We start from the raw sequence: 20215 nt of genomic DNA, 5'->3' as shown, positions 1-20215 counted from the left end.
AACCGGCTGAAAAGTTTTGAAATCACTTGTACCTGATCGAGAGAAAAATCCAGTCTTTCACTCTGTCTGTGTCCGTTGGAGTCTATTCAAATTGTGCGCGCGGATAAAATACATTCTAACATGAAACCCAGTCTATGCGTGAAACGTGTTAACGTTGGCCGGCAGAAGTGCGATCATGGTTTTCCTGATGCTAAATCCAGCCTTGGAGAATATCCTTTCTGGTGGTGTACATCCACACTTTAGATTTTCTTATCCCAGACATTGTTAAAGATTTAAATCCTTGCCGCGAAGCGCGAAGACGCTCCTCTGTCGGTCACGGATTGAAAGTGAAACTTAAATCTGTCACGGGCTGTTTGGATTTATTCACGCACGTTAAAAAATATTTATTAAAAGCTTCTTTCTTTGCACATTTTTATATACAGCATTATCATAATAGGCTGAATAGTAACAAATTGACATAAAAGCTAGTTCTATGTGAAATCAGACATTGAGCGCCCTCATATAGCCAAAGTGGCATGATCCTCGTTTCATAACACCTCCGCGAAGATTCGACCGTGAGATCGGTAGTCGAATCAGGCTCCTCCTATCGAAGCATCGAATCTTCGACTATTCGGGGTCACCCCTAATTTCTGTATTTCATTTTCCTTTAATAAAGTGGGAATCTGTTTTTTTACTTTTACATTTTGTCGATTATGATGTAAGAAAGCAGTGGTAACACTAATATTTCCATGTCCTATGTTATTGCTTTTTTGAGTGATTTCCATCCAAAGGCACCTAACTCCAATAAACAGGCAAAGTTATTTATCAAGGTGTTAAAATCATGTCATTATATGTTAGTGGCACTTTATATTATAAACATATGTTAGTGTGGCAGTCACCCTGCATTACTCTGTTTTGTTATGATGTCAGTGTGGTGGCTGGTAATTACACTTGAGTTGTGTTTCTGGACTGCAGGCATTCAGGTGGAACATGACCTGGATGGAGAATGATGTTTTGGACATTAGCCATAAATACTGGCTTTCGGCTCAGCAGGCTGCGACTGTGGCACGTCTGAAAATAGTCAGGTAGCAATGACAAAGCGGACTTGAACAAGTTATTTAAAAGAAAACTTGAGGTGTCTGCAGGTGTTTAATATTCAAAAGCAGCACCCAGTTTAGTAGTTATTTACCCAAATTTACCATCCTTCTTACTGAGAAGACATTTAATTCTTCTACCAAATTAGATCTACAGCATCTATCAACCTGAATGAATGAAAGTAATGTGGAAGTGTGTTCCTCAATAAAATGATTCTATAATCCATAAGGGATTTGTTTCAGCTGTTACTTTGAGGGTGAGAGAGCAGTAAACACTGAACATTATTCCATCTGGTTTTCATTACAGACAGATGGCCTCAATCATTTCTCTATTCCATGCATTGTGCTAGTCCAGTGTTTCAACAACAACAAAAATTCACATTGTGAGCTGAAAACACTGTTTTCAGTTAAAAAGGCATAAAAGAGACTGATTAAGTTTATTGTAAAATGTTTCTTAAACAATGTGAGGTAGAAAACAAATAATTTGTACAACCATATGCATACATTATACAAGGCCATTATAACAGACATTTTAAGGGGAGGACAATGTAAAGTGCCAATCGCCACTGGACAGTTTTGGAAATTTCTCTCTTTCCACATGGAAAGTGACTTATGAGCGGTGCTTCATAAATTGCTACACAAAAGACAAAGGACATTTTGACCATTAAATTTCACTAATGTATCCCCACTTTAAGACAGTGGTTAACAACTGGTTTACAACTGGTTATTGACGTTAAGAACAATACACACATTTTCCTCTGTTTTAAAAGTGGATATGCTTATTCGTTTTTGCACAATCACCCCAAATATGCACGTGATTTTGCCAAGTAAGGTATGTTCCTGGACAAAAAAATTGTTGATCCTAGAAATGAAAGCTTTAGCGTAAGTTCTGCCGGGAAGACTCAATTGTTACGTCACTTATTACCTTCTCATCTATCCAATCGTGTTCTAATATTTGTAGTATAAAAGATCGGTACTTACACATGTCTGAGTTCGCAGATGCTGACGCCTACATTCACCTCCATCCTCCCCACCACCACCAGGATGGTCCCTTCCCATACCTCCCAGGGGGTCGGCTGCGCCCCTGCCTGCGTCTTCAGGCAGGAAATACAGATTCCGTACCCTCGGATTGCGAGTTACGGACGGGGCCTACGCCAAAGAACTTTATATCATAATACTTGCTTGCTGGGCTGTTAATAAATGCATACTTGTTACGTTATTTTGCCTCCCGAGTCTTTCTGGTAGAACATAGTCCTAACCCTATCCCTACCCCTAAACCTAACCCTACCCATAAGTTGTCCCTAATATCAGAGGGAAATGATAGGTTCACTGCATGTAGAAGTAACTAACCCTGGTTGTAAGCCTAAACTATACACAAACTGTACACTTGTTCCTCAAATTTGATTGGTTGATTGGAATGTTGTTCCAGGATCAACAAAGATGTTGATCCAGGAACATGTTGTACTTGGTTAAATCACGTTCACCCTATTATATGGTTAGATTTTTTTCCCATTGGAACAGATCTGCAACAAATTTTTTGGGTGTGACCCACCAGTTGAGAACCACTGTATTAAAGTCACCATGAAAATCCAATTTACTGGTGTGAGGATGGCACAACCTGTCACACACATTACAGCAATAACAAACCACAACGATCCAATTAATTCCCGATTGACAAACTCAAGTCCTGCCATACATTTTTTTCTTCTTCGAGAAGCAGTTTCACTCAGATATACAGTACATCACAATAGGGAAGAATTGACTATCGCAATTTACGTTTCATGTCGACTTTGAGAAAATGTAAATGTTCCAAAAAAAATTACAAAAAAAAAAGCACCTCAAATTAATTTGGACATCATATAAACGCTAGATTTTAGTAACTTATAAAAAACATTAAATGATAATAAAGTTGTTTTATGATACAGTACACAGCACATATGAATACAGCACCTCATTACAATGAATACTATTAACACAAGCTATTCAAAACAAGCTATTTACAGTGTTTAATAATCTGGACGTTTCATATAACGTTTTTTTTGGATGTGTTTAGATGTAAACTCCTGCCCTGCAGGATTATATCCACATTCTTTATTATCATCAAAATAATCAGCAAAAACCCTAAAACATTATCAGCAGTCCTTTCAGTCCATATATAAATACAGTGGAAAAATTAACATAAATGTATACATGAGAGACAACTTAATATGTTTCTATCTAAAATATATCGTAGATATACTATAATAGTCTCTGAAATGTTCTTTATGAAAACAATGGAAGATTAAAACTCAACTTAAGTGCTTTTTCTCTGCAATACAGACACCATATTCCCTGACGATCCTCTAATTACATGCTTTTTAGGCAATACAATGGCTAATCGGCTTGATGCATTGGAGAGGGTCTCAGCCTATACAGCAAATTCTTAGTTCATTTGTGTGAAAGGAAATACAGTATAGGCTGGTTAGAGCAGAAAAGGTCTCACAATGGCCACTATTACAGCCTAATCAACAGAACGAGTTGATGAGTGGCCGCGATTTCAGCACACGCTCAAACAACTGCGAATACTCTGAATGCTTTGCCTCCCGCGGGGTTCTGCAGGCTGTGAGAGAACACAGAGGTTAAATAAGCAATGCTTCCCAATCCTTAAATATTATTGTGTTCATAATGACCACTTTTGGTGAAAAGCTTATTTAGTGTAAGAAGATGTTTATGATAAAAATCCTTTGTGTTGATTTGATGGGATGGATATGTTTATTTTGTCATTACACGCCATTGTGAAGTAACATAATTGTAACATGCCCATTCATCCATGATTTTGTCTACCATTAGCAAGCATACCTTCAAAGTGACTTACAAAGTTTACTCTTTGTTTAAAGTTTACAAAATGTATCACGCTTGGAGTGGAACCACTGGTACAGCTCTACCCTAATCAGCTTTCTCAAAAAAGGCCTGTGATTTTAAAAGCTTAAGGAGAGACAGGCTGCCCCATACTCTGCCTTACACCAAGTGCACATGAGTTTGGGGATAAAACTTACCTTTCTGAGACTATGCCATTTTGGTATGAGGAAATGTACAGCTTCCTGTTGTCTGTGGGCATCACGTCAATGTAACCACCTGACCCGTTGCTTAATACGCCGGCATGAATTGCAGACCTGCATATACTAGATTTCTGAAAAACAAATGCATAGTCTTTAGTGGGACAGCAATCTTTGTGCTTTAAAGGGATAATTCACCCAAAAATGAAAATTCTGTCATCATTAACTCACCCTCATGTTGTTCCAAATCTGTATGAATTTCTTTCTTCTGCTGAACACAAAAGAAGATATTTTGAAGAATGTCGGTAACCAAGCAGTTGATAGGCCCCATTGACTTCCATAATATTTTTTTTCCATACTATGGAAGTCAATGGGGCCCTGGGCCTGTTTGGTTACCCATATTCTTCAAAATATCTTCTTTTGTGTTCAGCAGAAGAAAGAAATGCATACAGGTTTGGAACAACTTGAGGGTGAGTAAATCATGACAATTTTCATTTTTGGGTGAACTATCCCTTTAAATTTGATTTTGAAAAATAAAAAAAGCTTACATCTGAATAAATTCCGGTGCCAATGACTCTAGAAAGGTGGGGATTTTCTTGCTGGCAGTTGCGAGGACAGTAAATCCTTGTGGGAAAACAACACAGGTTGGAAAGTTTTATTTTTTCAAATGAAGTTTCAAATGCTATTGGCAAGTTTTATTTCAAAACTGTTAAAGGAACCCGCCGACTTTTTGGGACTTTAGCTTATTCGTATCCCCCAGAGTTAGATAAGTCCATACATACCCTTTTCATCTCCGTGCGTGCCGTAACTCTGTCTGACGCACCCACTGCTAGCCTAGCTTAGCACAAAGACTGGAGGTAAATGGCTCCAGCTAGCATACTGCTCCCAATAAGTGACAAAATAACGCCAACATTTACCTATTTACATGGTGTGATTTGTATAGTCACAGCGTGTACAAATAACAAGGTCACATGAGACACGAGACACATTCTAACTGTATACATACTGGGAATTATATTCTCAGAAGGCGAAGCACTGCTACTTGGGCGGAGTGATTTGCTCGCAGCACCTGAGAAGCCCCGTGGTGAGGAGCAGAGAGTTCGCTCAGAGTTGGAGTAAATCACTCCACAGAAGTAGCAGTGCTTCGCCTTCTGAGAATATAGTTCCCAGTATGTATACGGTTAGAAGATGGCTGTGTCTCATGTGACCTTGTTATTTGTACACGCTGTGACTATACAAATCACAACATGTAAATAGGAAAATGTTGGCGTTATTTTGTCACTTATTGGGAGCAATATGCTAGCTGGAGCCATTTACCTCCAGTCTTTGTGCTAAGCTAGGCTAGCGGTGGGTGTGTCAGACAGAGTTACGGCACGCACGGAGATGAAAAGGGTATGAATGGACTTATCTAACTCTGGGGGATACAGTGAATAAGCTAAAGTCCCAAAAAGTCAGCGTGTTCCTTTAAGATTGCTGGAGGAGCTGGAGGTTTGGTTCATTACAGATTTTTACCTAGGACAGTGTCTTGCAGGCTTGTGGTAAGGGCACAGCACAGAAACTGTAGTCTCACATGTGATAACTTTTACTGCAACAAAGGAAAGATTGTGAAATTACTAGTAAAGGTACTTTATGTAACCCTTCCAGGGTGATACAAGACCCCCCGTTTCACATTGTGGTCCTGATCACTTATGTCAGGGTTTATTTTGCGATAATAACTGACTGGCTGGTCATTGTTGAGCTTCTTACTCAGCTACTTAGCAAATATTTACACTACTGTTTAAAAGTTTGGTCTTTTTTTTTAAAGAAGTTAATACTTTTATTTAGAAATGGATGCATTGATCGAATTTCTATTTAAAATAAATGCTGTTCTTTTGAACTTTGTTCATCAAAGAATCCTCATATAAAAAAAGTATATATCCACAAACATATTAAGCAGCACAACTGTTTAAAACATTGACAATAATAATATTTCTTTTCTTGAGCACCAAATCAGTATATTAAAATGATTTCTGAAGGATCATGTGACAGTGAAGTAATAATGCTGAAAAAACATTAAAAAAAAAAAAAAATTTTAAGACCGAAGCCATTATATGAAATAATTAACTTCTGAATGCTGCAGCTGACAATCAAAATTATATATATATATATATATATATATATATATATATATTAATTTTTATTTTTTTTAAACTGAAAAACTAATTTAAAACTTACTTGGCACTTTGGATACTGTGAAGGCATTGGCACTCTGGTACTTCCTGTAACATTTTCATTATGTTAGATGGAGTTGTTTCTAATGTGCATGAAATTCAATCTTGAACAGATTGCTTACCCAAAGGACTGAAGTCCATTTTTGTATGATTTGATGAAGAAGTCTTGCCTGCCCTGTCTTGTGACATCCATCCAGCCTCCATCATTGTCAATAACACCGTAATGAATGCCTGCCCGGCAAATACTGGATTGCTGAGGGCGAAGATGTTGTCAGCATGAACTACACAAGACATGATAAACTGAGAAAAAAAAAAATCTTTATGCCACACTTACCATGTCATAATACACTGTTCCAATCACTTTTGCCATGCTGTCTAAACAACCAGCAGGACACTCGTACCTTTGCAGAAATTAAAGATAAAATTGCATACAGATCTTTAGAATTATGGCACATAGATTGTGTAGTCAGGAACTATTATTATTAGTGCCAATAAAATGGCCTAAATGATGTTTTAAGGTTATATATATATATTTAAATTAAATATTTTATCTCACCTATTACATGTGGTGCCTTTACACTGGTCTCTTAGCTTTGTGTCACATGTCACAATCTGTGCTGCACAAAGGAGAAAAGAAACACAGGTGGTTCATTTGTGTTTAGACATGCTGTATAGTTTAGCAGCACTGCAGAAATGCACAGCTCTGTTCCTGCAGTTCTGTAAAAGCAAGCTGTGGAATTCCAGCAGGAGTTCATGGTGGCCAACAGCAGGAGATCTCAGCTTTCAGTCCAAACCCCCTTTCAGCAAAGGAAGCAATTTAAAACCCACAAGTATTCATCGTCCCCAAAGCAAACATACTCAGCAGGGTGATCACCATTATGAGAACAAAAAAACCTCCCTGCTGCACTTGCAATATTAAATATACGTTTAAAAAAAAATTAAAAAAATCATTGACAGATCCATGCCTGGTGAACATCAAAACAATCTGAGTTAAACAGAAATGCGTTTAAGAGGCAGCAATTTTTGGGTGCAGACGCTTTCAGAATTTTTTTTTTTTAGATGAAACAGAAATTGTTTTTCAAGCACAACTTTTATTTCTGAAAGTGGTTCCCCCATGACTCTAAAAAGTATAATCAGTGAACTACAGCTTACACATCTGCTCTTTGCTCACAACTGCATTTGGGCGTCTGGTAGGACTTGGGGCCCGTAAATGGGGTCCAGGGCTATGAGGGGCCTCAGGTTCTATAGAATTTCTTTCGTCTGTTTCCTCACGTGGGCTTTGTCTATTTATTCCATCACCTGAAAATGAAACAAAGAAATGAGTCTTCCATTTTGCCTGGATCAAGTTATGGTACATTTGAAATCATCAAGCAATCAATAAATGATTGATTAAACAATGTATATACACTACCATTCAATTTAGGGCCAGTGATTAATAGAAATTTCCAAAGTACAGCCTTCATTTGAAAACAATTTATATGTTAACACATTTTACTGATCCTAAACTTTTGAACAGTAGTGTATGTATGGGCAAAGTTGGAAGCTACAGTAATATAAGCTCCAAACCTTTATAACAGAGGTTTTCTCTGCAAACTCCTCCATAGCTAGATGGGCAGGCAGAGCAAGGGGTGCCATGTTTATATGGGGTATATCCCCACCAGTTACCTCTACACAGAACAAAACACAGAGAAGGAGAGACAACATTGACAAGCTATCAAAATACAAATGAGAGAATGAGTACAGTATTTAATAATATATGAAGAATAACGAATAAGTAACTCACTTTGGTGAGTAGTTGCACACAAGATAAACTGCTTTTGCCCAAATCTGGCCCCACACATTCATGTTGTAGCACACATTGATCGCACAGCCAATTCGACTACTAGTTGCCCAAACAAGCTGGAATAAGTAAGGAAGCAAAACAGTCAATCAATTATATCTGACTATAAGTAATCTGGTTGGTATATTTTAATGACCTTAGGCATTATCTTCAGCACAATATTATTATCTTCAGCACAATAATTTGAATCTATTTGCATGGGTTACTCTTGTCTATACAATAACCTCAAGCAATCTGTAGCTTTTATATCCATATGATTTGCTATTTTTCCCGCTATAAGTCTTTTGAAACCATAGCTTTGTGTGAGAAAATTATTGAATTTAGGTTGTCTAGTGTACTACTGTCCATTCTTCTATTTGGAGTTTAACAGACTGGGATCATGGTTGCTATTAATTGTTATTGTATGGAAAAGAGTTAAGTGAAGATTCTTGAAAAAGTGTTAATTACAGATTTTTAATTTTGGGTGAATTATTACTTTAAATTACACTTTAATCGTTTGGTAGTTTTGGTAGGCTTTAACTGTTTTTTTGTTTTGTTGCCATTTGGCCACAAAGGAGACAGGTGATGATGAGGGGATGGTGCTATTCGGACGACGAGACTCCCGGAGGTGATAATAAAAGGCATCCGACGGCACAGACCCAGAGCCCAGCGACGACAGCCCATGGTGGAGATGAGGGAGGGAGGCGTGGCCAATGTGGCGTGGAGGCTGACGTCAACTCGGGGACGACCGACGGAGACCGAGCTGATGGATCCCAGGGCGCAGACGGTGAGCCAATGGAGAAGAGTGACATCGCTGGCACAGAAGGCCTAGGTGATGCCGCGGCGACGATCATCTGACGAGGAGCCGGACTGAGGCGATGCCGGTGTGATGGAGGGCCGAGGCGTACACGAAGGGAAAGAGGGCCTTAAAAAGAGCAGCCGTAGGGGTGGAGGAACGGAGCGTAGCGGAAGGTCCGCAAGTCCGTGGTGGAGGAGGAATGACGACTGACCAAGGAGGAGCTGGTGGGACGAAGGAACACGGTGGAGCTGTAAGGCCGAGGGTGTCTGGTGGATCCTCGGGTGGGAGGGGCCAAGGTTGAGCCGACAGGTCGACGGAGTGAGACAATCTTGGCATTGCAGGAGATGGCGAAGGGCTGACAACCTCCAGCAGAGGCGGGGCTGGAGGACTGGCTGAGCAGGGCGGTGACAGAGGCAGATGATGGCTAGACGGTTGAAGGTAACAATACATATTCCATGCAGGTGTCTCTGCTGTCTAGAAACAGCGATGAAGGTTCAGAGGAAACAGGAAGAAAGTTCATACAGTCCATAGTGCTGTCTAGGAACAGCAATACAAAATCTGAAATAGGGTGGGATACGATACCTACGCACTGAAGTCAACGATAGCGTCCCTCCAGTTCAGCCCAGAGGTGTCTGGGAGGTCTATGGGGTGATGGTAATTTGCCCTGATCCAGAACAGTGACTTCAGGGTCTCGTCATCAAAGGGGCTGGAGATGGTAAGAAGGCAGAATTGTCCAGTGAAGGTTAAAAAAAACTGGCTCTCATGAGCCAGATCTTGCAGCATATTCCATTTGGGTTGTATGTTCTGTCACTCGATGAAGATGATGAGGATGAAGGAGAGTTCAAAAAGGTTTCAATGAACAAAAGGGTATTTTTTAATGAAGGTAATCCATGAAGAGGAAGGCAACGTAATAGTGTGTGTAACACGCACGCACACACAAACAACAACCATCAAGACAACCGGAGATGATGAACAGGTGTGATGATCTGATGAGTGTCCATGAGAACTGATGAGAAAACTCAAAGGAACACATATGACTGATGAAAACATGAAAAGAGTCCATGAAAGTGAAACTAAAGATGAATGAGTCCAGATAACTGTGACAGCGGCTCAGCTAAACTTGTGATGTTCTTCAAGGTTCTATCTTAAAATTTCTTTAGTTTTAATATCACTTCAAAATTCACAGTTACTACACCTGCCTTATAACATCTAAGAATCACCGTCAAAGAGGCACACAGATATTGGCACTCATGTTCACTGGTTGCAGACAGAAACGCTTTAATGCCCTCCTGTCTGGTGTTCTCCAAAAGCTCTGGTTAAACTCCAAACTATTTAAAAAGGCTGCAGCTGAAGTGTTGACAACCAGAATGAGAGCACATATTACATTGGTATTAAAATTCCTTCACTGCCTTCTCAAAAATTTCAGAATTGTTTTCAGATCTGTCAAATCCATCAATGGGTCTGCACCTAATTGCCCACATGATATGCTTATGAGGTATGTTCTAGTCATTATATCTACCTGAGTGTAGTGGGTACAGACTGGACCACTGCACCTAAAAGGACAGTGAGGGTTACATTCCTGGGGGTATGGGAACGAGTAGTCTTTGACCTCATCATACCAGGCTTGTACATGAGAAGTAGGTGGACGATACCTGGGGGTGAACATTAAAAAAGCATAATTAATAATAACTTAAAATTCATGCTTTGTCTAATGCAGAATAAAACCACCAAAACATAGTCATGCATAGCCAGGTCTTAGACAAAACATCATATGGGTTGGTTGTCCACAATGTACTCTAGCAAAGAACTGTCCACGTAGACAGGAAGATTGTCAGACTGACGTGTACACTACCATTCAAGAGTTTTTTTGTTTTTTTAAAAGTTTTTAAAGGGTTTTTAATAGAGTAGTTTAGATATCACAATGTGTTGACTATTAAGCTCACATGGCTATAAAGCAACAAAGCACAATCAGACCTTCCCCAGTGCACTCCCAGGTTCTGACCAATCTGAGGCAGCAGACCAGCTGGGCCATGTTCCCACAGGCAGGTCTCGGCCCATTCCTCAGCGCTCCGCTCCAGTTGAGTGTCCCACACCTAAAAGAAATGCAGAGACAGGGCTGAGATTCAGACAAAATTGGTGGCAAGCAGAGCATTACAGAAACAAATCCCTAATATTTTGCATGCGCAGTTGTAACTATGACCTGGTTATAAAAAAATGGTATAATACTACTAAAGTCAATGGCTGTTTTAGTCAGTATGACATTCAGTATGATAGTTTTTATAGATTCAGTTGACTTTAGCTGGCCTTCAATACAATGAGTGCTTGCAGGCTGTACTAAGAACCAGGTTTCTCTCTGGTCCACCTCTTGGTTTATTTTTCTTGTGCACTGATTCAAAAGGCACAATAATTTTTTGGATACAGACGTGGCTCTCAAAGTGTGGGGCGCGCCTGACTGGGGGTTAAGGCACACAGATACTGCAGGGGATTTAAACGGGGGGCATGACCAAAAAAAGTTTGAGAACCACTGGACTACAGTAATGTTCTCCATATGCCTTTGTCTTCTGTATTTCCTGCTCTGTTCCTAGATTTGGTTACACGCTACACCGTTCAAGATCACTCACCAATCTAAGCATTTTCATGTCTATCTGACCCACATGGAAAAGCAAAACGGCACTTTCACCTTGAATGGAAAGCATACAAAACTCAAGGTTGGAGAGAAATCTGAGCCAGTATTGAGGCGGGGGTGACCGGGGAGTTATCTGCCCCGTCACTGCCCATTCATGTTACACTTTTTCCCTAGGAAGTCCCAAAGCACAGTCCAGTGGTAAATCTGGCCCAAAAAGGTCCCCAAAATAGCTGAAACAATTGCCTGAGACATTAATCCTTGAAGTGAGCACCTGCCAACAGGATGTCGGCTTGGTTTGCTAAGCCACCCATCAAAGTGGGCCTTTATACTGTAGAGTTAAAGGTATATTCGGCATTTAATACAAGAAGCTGTAAAGTTGTTATTTTCATTTAAGTTTTAGGCATTACGTTGTCATGATAACAAAGTTGTAAAAACATCTAGCACCTTTTATACAAAAAATGCAGTACTTGTAAAGTTACTTATAGTCAGTAGAATGTCTGTTGGGGAAAAATCTAAATAAAGTGTTAGCAGATATTAAGCAGACAGTCTACTAATAATCTAATGACTGGTAGTTGACATGTAGTTGCACAGTTACTTATAGTTAGAAGAATGTCTAAAGTGAAGTATCAAAATAAAGCGTTACCTTAAAAACCTTAAAGCTGCAGTCTGTAACTTTTTTGGGTTAAAAAGTACATAACCAGCCAGTGTTCAAAACTATCTGCTTGCCTTAGCTCGATTCAAAACGGTAAGCTTGTAATAATGTTTTTAATTCCAGTGGTACTGGTGGATTTCCGAGGAAATTCGAGCATGTCTTTGCGTCATTACGTCACATCTAGAATGTGTCCCAGCTAGTAGGCTATATTGCATGTGAGGATGATGGAGGTGGAGATTTATAGAATTTTCTCACAGCACTTATAATTAAACTTATCAATTTGATGGCGGATCCAAAAAGGTTCAAACGACAATCACCAGTGACAAGATTCACCCGTTGTAAAATGCAAAAGACTTTTGAAAGGTGGCGTGAACTCCGTGTTTTCAAGCGGTTCAAAACGGACGCAGAGACAACTTTTTTTCTGCTGGACTGGTAAGACATAAGCGAACGTTAGATTTAATCAGCGTGATTTACTGCAATGCTTTTTTTCCCGTAGTTGGTCAGAACAAAAGTGGATGTTACTTGTTCAGATGACATTTTCTGGTGAAAATTCTCTACTTCCAAAAAGTATAATCTGTGATTCCGAATGACAGTATCCACACCGGCGCGGTGACTGACAGCCGCACATTCTCCTCAAAACATTGGATTCATCCGCACTGTGCCGTGTCGAGGCACAACCCACGTAAAGTTGATAATTCCGCGAATAACTGCAATTGCAGATTTCGAACAGAGATGGCGACAAAGAGGAAAAACTACGGACTGCATCTTTAAGTAATAAGATACATTTTTGGCATTTAAGCATTGTTTTCACATTAAAATAAAATTAACACACATTTTGTATATGTCTTGCGTCTGTACTATTGAAACAATGCATATCTTAACATTTACGGATTGGCTTCATTCACTTTCATTGTAAGTAGACCTACCAGTAACACTTTGATTTTAAGGTGACATAGTTACGTTACATGTAGTTACTATAGTAATAACAGTAAATTATGCATTATTACAAGTAACTAACCCTAAACCAAATCCTTAACCCTATAGTAACATGTAGTTAATTGATATTACTCTGATTCTGTTTACACAGCGTTCTCGGTATGGGAGGCCCCAAAGAATCCGACCGCACTTAGACAGGACCAATAAAGGAAAACACATCCCGTCAGTGCAGACACTCACACTCTTTCACACACCATTGTTTACATCATTTGACACCTCATCAGCTGCACGTTTTTTATCATCTGGTCACATTCCAAGAAAATGAAAAATTTCCAATGTCCCTCAGGAGCTCAGTTTTTTTCTGTTGAGTGGCAAAAGAGCCTCAGTGAAAGTATTAAATGAGAAATGTAGAGTAAATGTAGCCGCTGTACAGCGTGTGGGAATAAGAGTGGGTTCCTGTTGAAATGAGGGTCTGTTGATTGCTGGATTTCCCTGCTGCAGTCTAGAATTCTGCTGTTTTTCCTAGAATTCAGAATCGGTTATTGTAAGAGGCGGTGGAGGGCTGGAGCCGCGCATCATCACATTCCATGTCTCCACATCCATCACACCTTTCCTATTACTCTCACTCTGCTGAGCTGCCCAAACTCCACTCCCGACACCCAGTTAACAATCTCTCAAACCGCTGCCCGTCTTTCTGAAAAGCTGCAATATAAATGGGCTTTTACTGCTCATGCTGCATGCACCTATTTATTTATTTATTCATTCATTTTCTGAAGTAAAGGTCTAAGCTGGGTTAATCTCATGGTCCTGTTTTGTTTAGCATGCAAGGAAATCCAGCTTCAAATTCTATCCTAATTTTGGTTTGGTTCTTCTACACTACTGGTCAAAAGTTTGAAATTATATATATATATTTTTTTTTATCTTTTTGAAAGTAGTCTCTTGATCTCACCAAGGCTGCATTTATTTAAAAAAAAAAAATAAAAAAAATATAATCAAATTGTAGAACAGCAATAGTGTCAAATATTATTACAAATAACTGTTTTATAACTGGCAATAATTTAAAATTGACTTTATTCCTGTAATAGCAAAGCTGCATTTTCAGCATCATTACTCCAGTCTTTAGTGTCATATGATCCTTCAGGAATCATTCTAAGATCATTTCTTAGTATTATCAACGTTGAATGAACAGTTTTTGCTTCTTAATATTTTATTTTTGTGGAAATCATGATACACTGCCATTCAAAAGGTTGGGGTTAGTAAGATTTTTTTTTTTTTACTTTTATCCAGCAAAAGCACATAAAATTGATTTTAAAAAAATACAGTAAACACATTTATGAAATTAATAAATGTTGCAAAATAACTATTTAAAATAGCTGCTGTTCTTTTGAACTTTTTATTCATCAAAGAATCCTGGAGAGGAAAAATATTAAGAAGCACAAGTGTTTTCCACATTGATATGATAATAATAATAAATGTTTCTTGGGCACCAACTCATCATATTAGAATGATTTCTGAAGGATCAGGTGACACTGAAGACTAATGATGCTGAAAATTCAGCTTTGCCATCACAGGAATAAATTACATTTTTAAACATATTACAATGGAAACCAGAGTTAATTTAAAATGTAATATTTCACATTATTTTTATCAAATGAATGCAGCCTTGGTGAGTATGAGAGATGACTTTCATAAATATATTTAAAAAAATTCTAATCTTCTGACCAGTAGTGTAAAACAGAGCAAATTTAGACACACCTTAAAACACACAAAAAATTCTGTCATGTTGTTCCAAACACGTTTTTTTCTTTCTACTAGGGAACACAAAAGGAGATATTTTGAAGAACATGCCAACAACATGAGGGTGTAAATGATGCCAAAATGTTAGTTTTTGAATGAACTACGACTCTTTCTTTAATACCTCAAGGGAGTTGTAATGTTTTGTGCTAAGCCAGCCTGAAGAAGCATGAGGAAACACTGCTTCTGAAACAATATTTAACTGCATTTGTTTTACAACACTTAAGATACTGACATTCTGCTGGTTTATATCCAGTCATGCTGCTGGTTTATAGGAGTCAACATTCTGATGAAGGGTTATTTGTCAGTTTCACAGACAGACTGGAAGAACAATGGGAATAATAATTTATCTTCAAACTCGACAATGATCCTTCAGACAGAACAAAATATATGTGCTTTACACGCAGACTAAAGTAAGTTTGTTAGTTTTGTTAGTCTGCAAGTATGTGGTCCTCTAGTCTAATATAGCTCACTGAAAACAGAAGTGCTTGAGCAAAGACATCAAAAACTTATAAGTTACTAGTTTAGACAAAGCAATAAGCTCAGTGAAGCTGTACTAATGTTTCAATGTTCTTATTGTGTTATCTTATTTCTATTCTGCAATGACACCAATTGTCTGTAAATAGTTTTTTGTAAAAAAACGGGTTAAAATGACAGGCATAGGGAAGACAGAACCTAAACACAAAGAATCAATTATGATTTAACAGGTACATCTCTCAATCATCACTGTATTGATTTGCATTATGTTTTGCACCCTACAATTAAAACTTTAGTGCTTTGATCATAAAAATTAGAATTTGAATATCATATTACTAAAATATATTATTGGAAGATATAGAGTGACAACTGATATATTTATATGCATTTTATGTACTGTAGTTTTAAGTAATTTGCTGTTTCCAAAAGCTCATTGATTTACATTACAAGCTATTAGAATTTCATATTACTTTTTGGCAGTGATGTAAAGTATTTGAGTAAATGTAATTAGTTACTGTACTTAAGTATCGTTTTGGCTACTTTGTAGTTTTACTGAGTATCAAAGATATTAGCAACTTTTACTCTCTACTTGACTACATTTTTGAATATGTACTCTTTACTCCAATACATTTGTGATAAGTATTGAGTAATGAAATTACTTGTTACATTTTCCATGACACCTAACTTTCTCTGCAGCAGTTTATTTCTGCTATAAAGAAGCAATATCGCTATCTATAGGGCATTGAAGGTACTATATCTTGTGTGTTTTGCCCTTACTCACCCAAACTTGTCAACAAGGCTACTTTACATGGATTTGAATGCATTAGCAGGTAGTTGTGATTTATAAGATGAGGTCATGACTGCAGTCGGTGATGAGGACAAAACCAGCTGGTCCAGTGCAAGTACACTTTGACTAATTTTACTTAACATTATATTATTTATCTGTTATACTGAAGAGACCTTTTTGAAGGATATTGGTTTACTTATGGCCTTGTTGAGCACTTGAGATTAATTCAGTGTTAAGTGTTGTAGATATTTTAGATGTTTAAGAGGCTGTTGTGTTGACCTTGATTTATTGCAATTTTGAGGTGTTCAGGTTTATTATTTCTCTCTTTACAAATCATGTTTCTTATTTTCACTGGTGTGTCTCTTAGGTGTTGAGCACTAGTGTATATTAGAGCCTACATTCAGTACAAGTAAAATACTCAAGTACTGTTAAAATCAGATACTCTAAGGCCTAGTTTCACAGACATGGCTTAGATTAAGCCAGGATTAGGCCTTAGTTCATTTAGGACATTTAAGTAGCTTTTATAAACATGCCTTAAAAAAACAACAACAAAAAAAACCATTACTGGTGTGAATCTTTAGACAAAACAATGGAATTGATATATTTTAAAATATGTCAGTGCAAGTTGCTTTCAGTTAAAACAGCTCAAACATGCATTTTAGACAGGGACTAGGCTTAAGCGATGTCTGTAAGACTACACAAGTGGTATTGGAATTGGTGACTTATAACATGTAATGGAGTCATTACATTTTCGCTGTAAGGTATCTGAACTTTTAATCAAGTATGGTTTACAGGTTCTGCTTTTGGCCATATATAATTAAAAATTTTAAAAAAAAATTCCCTCCTTAAGTGTGAGCTCCATATTCCCACTATATCATATACACTGTATATTATACAGTTTAGGAGATAAAAGCATGATATATCAATTACGATACAAAACATTAAACATATATGCAAGCTTTTTAAAAGCTTTCAGAAAACTTTCAGACTATTATTTCATATGTCAGGCTTAACAGGGTTAAGCAGCTTTTTCAAGGTTTTTATAAAAAAAGCAGGCATATGGAGACTATTTTCCAATCACAATATTATACAGGCTACACTGTGCATCTTAATCTTAAATGTAAGTCATTATGACTGCTTATTAAATCTACAGCTTGCTCATCACATATAATAAAAAGGGAATTTCATGTTGCTCTATATCACAAGATAATAAATTCTCAAACACTTTTGTGATATGTTGAATAGGCTACAGAAAATCATTTTTGCAAATTGACTAAGTCATGAAGAACCTGTGAATTTGAAATTATAGCTTTCTGTGCAATACCAAAACCACAAAGGTAACAGCTGACTGCAAAACAAATGAATGCAAAATAGATTGCAAAGTTCTGTGTACACTTACCACTAAGAAAAATTTGAGTGGATAATTGTTCCTAATACATGTTATTCACCGTGACTATTTGGTCATTTGTAGCAGAGAAGAGACGTTTACCATGTATTCCATATTTGAAGCTGGTGGGTAGACCTGCCCTCGAAGTTTATTGTGAAGGTCCAGGATAGCCTGCATGTCACTGGCAGTGATGGCCCTCTTGCCTCGCTGTCTCTCCACCATCCTATCTCCATCATCATCTTCCAGGTACTTATCCAAGAGAATGCCAAGATCTGTGGCATTAAACAACACCATAGCAAACACACTCTGGGTCACCAGCAGGAGAGAAATCCCCCTCAGTAATGCAGAAGTTAAGTGACCCATGGTGGATGAGTTCTGATGATGACGTCTGAGGGTCTTCAGTTAACTGTTGAGAAGAGTAAGATATTTCAGGCAATAAAGCTGAGAAATAAAACAGATAACGTTACAAGAAAGAGAAAGAGATGGGCAAGGGCTTCTGAAAATTCAACCGAGCTCGTGTTTAGCCTACGTATTCAACATCACTCTGCCGAATAATGTTTTATGGAGTGTACAAAGAGCACACTTTTTCATAAGTTTAAAAACTATTAAAGGAAAGTCTAATAAACAAACTTAATTTCAAAGAACTGAATCAATTCAGAACTTATTTTACATAACTATGTAATTACGCTGTCACATTGTCCCTGACATTTTGCTGTTCCAGTAAAACGGCTTATGCTGTTTTTAAGTTTCTTTCAGTTATGTTTTATTTGAAGGCTGTTGTATTTGTATGTATCCACGTTCAGTTTGTTGCAGCCACGATTCAGCTTATAAAAGTTTAACTCAAACCTAAATATTTTACTTGCATGTTAAACAATACAAAAATGTATTTACATCTCTTGGCTGCAAAAGTTTTTGGATGTTTCGTATGTTCAGTAAAAGTTATAAACATATTTCCACAACGTTTTATTTATAACATTTCTGATATTCGGCTTAAAAGCAACTTACTTATCGGCGAGTTGTTGATTCGATCGATCGTGAACGAACGAATGATTCAGATCGGATCTTTGAACCGGTTCATCTGAGTCATTACAAAGATTCGACTAAAAAGAACTGTTCACGAATAGTATAGCCTACCTCTATGAAAAATTGTCAAACGGAAAGCAACGGAATTTAAAAGAGGTTTAAAACTATTTTTTTATGATAAAACGCAACGCCATAGATTTCTGTCTGACATATCTACGCAATTAAAATAGCAAGATAATGCAAAAACGCGCGATATAAGATGCAGACTACATACGATGACAAACACAAAACATTATTAAGGCTTTGCAAAATATAAAAAAATAAAATATTTTGCTGCTGGATAAAATAAATTAAGTATTATGTATTTATAGTCTTTAAAAAGGATTTGACACTGTCAGAGAACAATAATAAAGCAATCATTAATTAGACTTTGAACCAAGTGTTTTCGAGAAAACAACATTTTAATGCTGATTACCTGAGCTACTGTAGCCTATCCAGCGAATTAACGATCACTCAGCTTTTCTGCAGACTTGCTGTAAGTTTCAACAGGCTACTGAGAACTGCTTGTCTTGTGACAGTAGTTCTTTGCGAATGCTCATCCATAGATCTCAAAGCATCTGTAAGCATGCTCATAAATGCAATTTAACAATCATAAGTGTGCCGAAGAAACTCGGTTCCCCTATGTGGGACAGACTGCAACATCTCTTTAAATCCAAACTCAACTTCTTTGACAGAATCGTATTTCTTTGCAAACCACGCCTCCCGTTTCAGTCGACCCACCCGTTAAACATGGATTCAAGTGAATAGGCTATATTTTCAAACTGTGTAAACACATTATTGTGCGCGTTTGTGTGGGAGAGGCTAATGCAAAATGAATCATCAATAAGCACCTTACTGACTTAAGCATGCATCAACTTTCAGTGGCATGAAGTTAACAAGGGCTAGAAAAATTCCTGACCATGTTGACATGATGGCATCATTTGTATCAGATCTGTTATGAAACATCCCAAAATTACTTCTTGTATTGAAGTCTAGATGCCATCTGGGTTCAAACTCATTGTTTGTGGAAGATCAGACCAGGGAACATCTGTAGTATAGTTTTCAGCAGGTGCCCACCATAGCCTGGAATGGTACCTGGGTTTAGGAACCTGGAAAGAAATGGTTTTCTGCTGCCGTCTAATGTACTTTACAGTACTTCAATGTTCATTGTGTGTTCAGAGATGTTCTTCAGCACAGCACTGTTGTAACATGTGGCTATTTCACACACTGCCGCCTTTCTGTCGGATTGCACCAGCCTGGTTATTCTACTCTCATCTCTCTCATTAATACAGCATCCCCCCACAAAAATACCACTTGTTATTTTGTGTTTGCACTGTCCTCTATCTATAGAGTCTGATGTGCATGAAAATCCCAGAAGATCAGCAGTTTATACTCAAACCATGTGTGGCACTATGAATCATTCAGTATCAGTCACAGATCACATTTCTTCCCCATTTTGATTTGAACAACAGAGCACCTTGACATTATCAGCATGCTTTAAAAGTGTACAGATGTAAATATTTAGTGGCCTTTTCATGGTCTTAACCATTTAAATCAC

At 37.8% G+C, this 20215-nt stretch overlaps 1 protein-coding gene across 1 annotated transcript; it reads right to left on the bottom strand.

Moving 5' to 3' along the window:
- Window positions 1–1492: 1492 nt before the first annotated feature.
- Window positions 1493–19347, bottom strand: crispld1a (cysteine-rich secretory protein LCCL domain containing 1a). Its single transcript, XM_084103439.1, has 15 exons — window positions 19094–19347; window positions 17698–18001; window positions 10911–11029; window positions 10456–10588; window positions 8102–8217; window positions 7885–7985; window positions 7471–7617; window positions 6875–6935; window positions 6653–6719; window positions 6441–6571; window positions 6323–6366; window positions 5621–5693; window positions 4657–4732; window positions 4109–4242; window positions 1493–3672 (listed from the first exon to the last, which is right to left on the bottom strand). Exons 2-15 carry the CDS (start codon window positions 17956–17958, stop codon window positions 3621–3623), a joined length of 1515 nt encoding a protein of 504 aa, XP_083959565.1. The 5' UTR covers window positions 17959–18001; window positions 19094–19347; the 3' UTR covers window positions 1493–3620.
- Window positions 19348–20215: the final 868 nt, after the last annotated feature.

The sequence above is a fragment of the Abramis brama genome, assembly GCF_963993115.1.
Source record: "Abramis brama genome assembly, chromosome: 24".
In the NCBI taxonomy this organism is placed as follows: Eukaryota; Metazoa; Chordata; class Actinopteri; order Cypriniformes; family Leuciscidae; genus Abramis; species Abramis brama.
The sequence above is the reverse complement of the archived record's forward strand: the minus strand, read 5'-3'. Positions and strand labels throughout refer to the sequence as shown.